Source organism: Puntigrus tetrazona, chromosome 5 (assembly GCF_018831695.1).
Source record: "Puntigrus tetrazona isolate hp1 chromosome 5, ASM1883169v1, whole genome shotgun sequence".
Lineage (NCBI taxonomy): Eukaryota > Metazoa > Chordata > Actinopteri > Cypriniformes > Cyprinidae > Puntigrus > Puntigrus tetrazona.
The window spans coordinates 2,534,976-2,542,475 of NC_056703.1; the positions used below are offsets into that span (position 1 = coordinate 2,534,976).

The following is a 7,500-nucleotide window of genomic DNA, read 5'->3' on the forward strand; positions in this document are numbered from 1 at the left end:
CTTAAGTCACAGACGTGTTGATCCCTGAGAAAATAAGGAGTATATCCTTTAAAGTACTGCTCAAAACGTTCTCAAGACGTCTGATCACCAATCCTGAACTTATCTGATCAAGAACCAAACATGACTTGATGCAAAGACTAACGCTGTGTGAAATGATTCGAGTTTTTTCCCCAGGATTTTTTGATGAGATCTAATATAAATATTTTTACCGTTTTGAACGATTTTCCAATGCACTTTTAAGTGTCAAAAGTAAAATATATGATGGTTGGATTCGTCCAGTGTTTGCCGGTTGCATAATTCATACACGGTAATAAAATACATATCAGTCTAAAGCCTTTTTAAAGACGTGATGACAGCCATCCTGAACTCTGAGTTATCTACTGAACAGAATGGATAATTGATCCAAAAATAAACTCCTAAAAGAACATGTGTATTCAGAGACATAGACAACAATACACTGAATATGACAAAAATCAATAGGATATTAAGCAAAGATATTTAGTTAAACTCCATTTTTTTGTATGCATTGCTAAGAACTTAATTTGGACAACTTTAAAGGCGTTTTGCTCACTGTTTAGATGGTTTTGCTCCCTCAGATTTTCAGATATTCTCCATACGTGAATGTAAAGATTATGTACGTGACGGTGTGTGCACTTTTAAAGTTAAACGATCAAACCTGTAAAGAGGTTAATATTACTGCTGTGACAGACAATGTCTCGTTCTAGAGCTTTTACTCTTACGTGAAATGTTTCTTGAGCCAAGTCCTGAAGCTGAAAAGCAAAAAATGTTCCTGTGACCAGTTGCATTAAATACAGATTTCAGCGACTAGAAGTGATGGGAATCAGCTTCATCTTTGGATTCAGCTCATCAATCTAAAGCGTTTATGTACGAGAATATCTAAGTGACGCCTTAAAGTTTCATTTAAACACAGGCTCCTGTGTTTAGTTTCAGTCAAGGCAAAGCATAGAAATAACTGAACCCATATTTATAGAAGCTTTTCCATCTGAAGTGATTTCCGTTTGATCGCCACAGAAGACAGAGAGGCAGCGTTTGGTTGATAAATGGCTTTATTTGGCTTTAGGGGAACATCACTGAATCAGCTCTCCGGACGTCTCTGAAACAGCGTGGAGATGCAGAAAACGTGAGGACTCTTTTAAGCAGTTTAGATTCATGATTAAGGCATTTACGTACAGTTTTACACACATCAAGCAAATCTATCCCACCCCTCGTATTGTCAAGCTCCACGTGAATCAGGCCATGCACATGAACCTCCTCTCGATGTATTCAGCTCTCGAATCATTCGCTGGAAGTCTCGCTCTTCCCTCTTTTCCTGCTCTTTGAAATGATTTGCTGCACTGTCCCGTCTTCCCAGATATTTCCTTTAACCCTAAAACCCAGTACAACATAAGGGTTAAACAGGTCGAATGAGTGAAGATGCTTTCACTGACGAGGTATAATTCAAGAGAAAACACCGGAGAACTTCTGAATTGTTCCTCAGCTAAACTAGTCTCATCCGGTCAGTTTTATTTAACATTAACGTTTATAGATAGATTGATGGAAAATTAAAAAATCAGGGATAATGAGGTTGGAGTTAACAAATAGTTTATTCTATGGGCTTTTTTTATGCACATCAGAAAAATGCATAAATAGGAAATATTTAGCGTCAGACGATGTCTGGTTGTTTTTCCATCCGTGACGCTGATATTTCACACCATTTTTTAAAACATAAAGATATACTAAAGATACTATTTGACTGTTATGCTTTTCTTTGCTCCCTCTCTCCCGAATACAACTATTATAAAGTGATAAAAATGGTGCTTTATTTAAATATTAAAGCATTTATTCAATCATGGTAGCTTGTGTTGTTCTGCCAAGACTTTATTTGTACTTTAATACAAATGCTGTGAATGTTATTAATTCCTCTCATCATCTTTACTGCAATGCAACAAAAATGATGAGAGAACGTGCTTTTAGGAAAGTGCTTGCAAACTGTTTATTTTAACTACATTTATTGAAGCGGAAAGTAATTTTTATTTTATATGCATGTAGCTCGGTGTGTGTGCAAGCAACAGATCTACCCAAAAATAAAATAAATAAAAAACGTCTTTTGATTTCAGCATCGGTCCGGACACATCTGATGTAATCGAAAGGAAATATCTAATAAGGAAACTGAGCAAGCCACGTGTCGTTTATTAGAAAGAGAAGAAGAGCTTGACTTCGGAAGCAGATCAGCTCCGTCAAGAATGAATCGATCAAGAGGAGCTCATTTTTGAACACAAGAAGGAATAGAGGGATATTTAGCAGCGATCGTCTCTAAAGCGTCAGAATCTAAATTGCAGAAGGGTTTTCTCACACGACTGATGCACGCTCTCTCTCTCTCTCTCTCTGACACGACCTCGTTTAACTCCGGTGCAGTCGAGGGATGGACGGACGTTGGAAAACGTTGCATGCTCTTGCGCGACGATGTGAATGAGATGAGCTCGGACGACTTCGTTCATGTGGGCGTAGATGCTGGAGAGTTAGGAGACGCGGCCTGTCCCTGTGCTTGGCTCGTGACATACATTCAGGACATCAGTGAAGCTCTGGATGAATCGCCTCCTCCAAGTCCAAACTCACTTAGGTTTAAAATCAAATAGCACCGAGAGGTTGGAACCTGCAGACTTGGTCCGTTTTGTAGTTGGACTGCATGGCATCAGCTTGCTTTTGTGCTGCATTCTGGGTAATAATGGCACGTGAACACTTTGCGGTCTGTCTTCGTGTGAAAAGTTAACCTTTCGTCATCATTCACGCTCCCCAGCGTCATTCCGTCTTTTCTCGAAGACTAGCTTAAGATAAAAGCTGCTTTTTTCCCTTAAAATAGAAGTGCATGCTGATTTATGCTGCACTTCTATTAATGTCTGGTTTGTTATGATCGGACAATATTGGGCTCAGATGCAACTAAAATCTTGGAATCCGAGTTGAGAAAACCTTTGAAGTAAGTTCTTAGCAATGCATATTACTAACTGTGGCATTGTTGCCGTGGAGACGCTGTGTGTTTCCAAATATGGTAAGGGGTGTAACATTTCCATCACAGCGCGCCGAATAGCCGGCCAATCAGAGCACACCGCGCTTTTCAGAACAGTGAGTTTTGTAAAAATCTACACGTTTCAGAAAAGCGGGGCAGAGAGGATCAGTAATCAATTAAGCCGCAAATGAACGCTCTTTTTAGCGGCGTCATGTGAGCCCTTTAATTTGTGTTTTAGAAAGCTACAGGGTTCGGAACGACACGAGTAAAGAGGATTTTCCTCTTTGAGATTCAAGGCCGTGTAAGACGGGGCGTTTTCTCTTTCCTTCCGGAGGTTTGTGTGAAACACTCTCTTATTGTAAGAAAGTAAATGATGAGCAGAACTCTTGGGTCAGCAGCAGAGATCCAGATGAGGTCAGTGAGGTGAGGATGGATGGATGGATGGACGCTGGATGTGTTTTTGTCGATGCTTTACTTGCTCTTGAGCGCCGAGGTCTTCTCACTCTTGTTATTGTCCCCCTTCTCACTCTTAGCGCTCTTGCTGTCTGCCTTATTGCTATCGCTCTTCTTCTCCTTCTCCTTCTCCTTTTCTTTCTCTTTCTCATTCTCTTTCTGTTCCTTTGGGCTCTTCTTCTCTTCCTTTTCCTTCTTCTCATCGGCTTTTTCCTTTTCCTTCTCATCCTCCTGTTCTTCTTCTTCTTCCTCCTCCTCTTCCTCCTCGTCGCCTCCCTCGTCCTGTTCTTCTCCTTCCTCGGCCTCCTCTCCTCCCTCCTCCTCCTCTTCTCCTTCCTCTTCCTTCTCCTCCTCTTCTTCCTCTTCCTGCTCTTCCTCTTCCTCTGTCTCGGGTTTGGCTCCGCCCTTCCTCAGGGCATAGGTGCGGCTCGGCGTGTAAGAGTAGGCGGAGTGTAGCAAGGCACCGCCCACAGAGCTCAGACGGCATTCCTCTCCTTCCAGCAGCTTCCTGTTGGGAACGACCATATATGGGTCAAAATGGAACTCTGACAAACGGTTCTGTTTACGCCTTTAGTGTCATTTGTGTGCATTACATGCAAATTCTGGCTTATATGTGAGGCCAAAGAAACTACAACGGCCGTGTTTTGGCCTCGGTCACGAGACTAGCGGCAGTTCTGAGTCTGACCTGTAGGCGGCGATCTCGATGTCCAGCGCCATCTTGACGTTTAGCAGGTCCTGGTATTCACGCAGATGACGGGACATCTCACCCTTGGTGCTCCTCAGAGCGGATTCCAGCTGCTGAATAGTGTCCTACCGCACAAACAGAACAGAAATATGACATGTTATAAATATTATCAGTACAGCGGGCTCTGAAATTAAACTGTTTAAACGTTCAACTTTTTCCGCTAATTACATTAGAAAAACACAAAACAGGAGCAGTTTTGAATTTTCTGGTTATATTTTGCATATGTAGAAATGGACGCAATTGGTAGGTTTAGGAGTTTGGGGTAAGTGCCTATTTTATGTGTACTACATGCATGCAATAACTGCATATCATATGCATGCAATAATCTGTATATAACTGCTAATTATATGCACTTCTACACATGCAATAAAAAGTGCATTATATGCGTGCAAAACTGATGTATTATATGCATGCCAAACACGTGCATGTCACATGTCGGTTTCTGCATATAGAGATTATTACTGGCATGCATTTCATGAGCCCAGGCTGAAGCGCTCTCACCTGCAGCTCGCCGATCTCGTTGCTGTGGCGGTCCTCCATCTCCGCCAGCTGTCTCTCTAAAGCCTCGTTGTGGGCTTTCAGGGCCTCGATCTCCAGGGTGCGGGCCTGCAGCTGTCGGCGGTACTCACACAGCTCGTCTTTGGTCTGCTTCAGGGCATCGTTGTTGCGCGCCGCCGCCTCCGTCACCGTGACGAACTTGGAGCGGTACCATTCCTCCGCCTGCTGCTGGTTCCGGGCGGAGAGAGACTCGTACTGGACACGAATGTCCTTCAGGGCCACAGCGAGGTCCGGCTTGCTCACGTCCATCTCCACAGACACCTGAGAGCGAAGAACAGTCAGCCGTTACTCGATACGACACAAACGCCTTTAATAAACATGACCCTGGAGCACGGGTCAAATTTAGGAAAGCTGAATAAATAGTCTTTCCATTGATGTCTGGTTTGTTAGAATCAGACACTATATGTCTGAGATGCATCCATCTGGAATCTGAGGGTAAAATAAAATCTATATATTGAGAAAATCACCTTTAAAGTTGTCCAAATGAAGTCCTTAGCAATGCATATATAGTATATTTGATATAGTTAGTTACATGTGCATTTACTTACTTTGAACTTTTATTGAGAAAGGATGCAATAAATTGATCAAAAATAGTGAATTTAAAATGCAATGACAATATTTTGAAATGTTATTGTTTTCGCCGTATCACGGTCTTGTTGAATAGTCTTTACTCTGTAAAACAGACTAGTATTGATCTGATGAGGAAGCTGAAATTAAGTTGCTGAATCATTATTGATTGAATAATTCATCATTCGCTCATTTACATCTGAGCTAAAAGCAAAAGTAAATTACAGCTGTGCATATACACATCATATAAATCAGACAACAATACATGCACGACTCTAAATGATCCATTTTTCTTGTAAGCTAAAAAACATTAGGATATTAGGTAAAGATGATGCTGCATGAAGATATTTTGTGAATGTCCTATCAAAGCGTAATTTCTGATTAGTAATATGCACCAAAAAAGAGCCTTTTGACCGGTTTTGTGCTCAGTGCTTGTTTGAATAAACTGATGAATAAACGGTTTGAGAGTGAATGCAATCAATAAAGCAATGTGCGCGGGGTGGAGAAGTTGCCCTGCCGGTGAAAAGGCAGCATATGAAGCGCTAATGTTGGTCACGGTGCATTGAATCGCTCTTTGAGTGTGCTGTAATGAGGTTCGGAGCCCTCGGGGCCGAGGGACGTGGTGCACGCTCAGGGCTTTAAACACACAGGAAAGGATGAAGCTGCCTGAACCCAGACTCTCAGTTTAGGAGTTTTCTGTCGTGTAGCGCAGGAGTAGAGCGATCACGGTCTCTCTCTCAGGACGCTGCGCCCGGCAGCCACACCTAAAATCCTGCGCTACTGCACCATCATCATCATCTTCATCACCATCATCATCATCTTCCTCTGAGCACCGGCAAAGTGAGGAGCTATGAACTTCAAATCAGCAATAACCCTTTCAACTTTCAATACGTTGTACCCGAAGCGCTCGTCCCGGTCTTGATGAAGCGTGCTTTGGATGCTCGCTCTGGTGCAGTGCAGGCTGGGATTGTGAGCGTGTGTGTGTGTGTGTGTGTGTGTGTGTGTGTGTGTGAGCTCTGCAGTGCTGTAAATCCTGCAGACACATGCCGCGCTCACACACTCAGAGTCATTCACTGCATTTCTGCTATTTATAGGCTCTTCTCCTCAAATAAGTTCTGTTCGTAGCTTCTAAAGACATTTAAAAATAACTGCTGTGAAATAACGTAGTCAGGCTGATTCACTCGTATTAAATATAACTGAAATATGAACATTATTATAAGGACTTGTTTTAACTGTCTAATGCATGAAATAAACTGGTTTAGTTTCACTGGAAGTCGATCGCAATGCTGTTCTGGTACTTTGTGCTTCTTGATGCTTGTGCTGAATCACACGGCCGTCAGTGACGCTGCAGAACATACCCAAACCCTGGAGAAAACATTCCACGCTTGTCAGAATCACCAGATGAACTTTTTTGCGCTTGCCATATCAAATATGATTCAGAATAATTATTTCTAAAATATTACATCTAAGTACATTGATTTAAATGACATTTTAAGGATATGCAAAATGATGCTCATGCTTTTTGGTCTTTTTTTTTTTTTTTTTATATATTAAACTTACATAAGGCATATTTAGAACAACTGACAGGATATTTTACACATTAGTCATGCATGCAATATTATTTATTTGACTAGTATTAAACTGTTACGTAGAAATGCCTCCGTATCTGTTCTACTTGAGATCAGTGTAAAACTCTCTGGGCCTAGCAGTAGAAAGGTCTGGAGACATATTATACGAGTCAGAATGATCTTTTTTCTTTCGTGCCAAAATCATGTTCCACGAAGATATTTAGTAAACGTCCTACTGCATATCTATGAAAAGTTGTTGATTAGTAATATGCATCGCTGAGAAGTTTTTTTTTTGCACCCAGATTTTCAAACGGTTGCATCTCAGAGCGATATCGCGCTCTCCCGAAGGTCCGGGTGAGGAGAGAACCCCGTCTCTCGTGCTCAGGGTCACTCTCTCTGTGACTGAGAAATACCTGCGTGGCCTGGAGCGACGCCTGGAGCTCCTGCAGCTCCTCCTCGTGCACCTTCCTGAGGAAGGCGATCTCATCCAGCAGAGACTCCACTTTCTTCTCCAGCTCCAGGCGCGTCAGCGTGGCGTCGTCCACGTCCTTGCGGTACCCCTTCAGACTGCCCTCGGCCTCCTCCCTCAGCCGGCTCTCCTCCTC

General features: G+C 42.4%; 1 protein-coding gene across 1 annotated transcript in view; it reads right to left on the reverse strand.

Moving 5' to 3' along the window:
• Window positions 1-1,049: 1,049 nt before the first annotated feature.
• The window catches only part of zgc:65851 (uncharacterized protein LOC321113 homolog), a 7,550-nt gene continuing 1,099 nt past the window's right edge, over window positions 1,050-7,500 (reverse strand). The window contains exons 1-4 of the mRNA XM_043240699.1: window positions 7,309-7,500; window positions 4,704-5,021; window positions 4,143-4,267; window positions 1,050-3,965 (exon numbers count right to left, since the gene is read on the reverse strand). The exon at window positions 7,309-7,500 is cut by the window's right edge and continues 1,099 nt beyond it. Of these exons, the coding sequence (XP_043096634.1) occupies window positions 3,476-3,965; window positions 4,143-4,267; window positions 4,704-5,021; window positions 7,309-7,500 (1,125 nt within the window). The 3' untranslated portion in view covers window positions 1,050-3,475. The remainder of the gene's footprint in view (window positions 3,966-4,142; window positions 4,268-4,703; window positions 5,022-7,308) is intronic.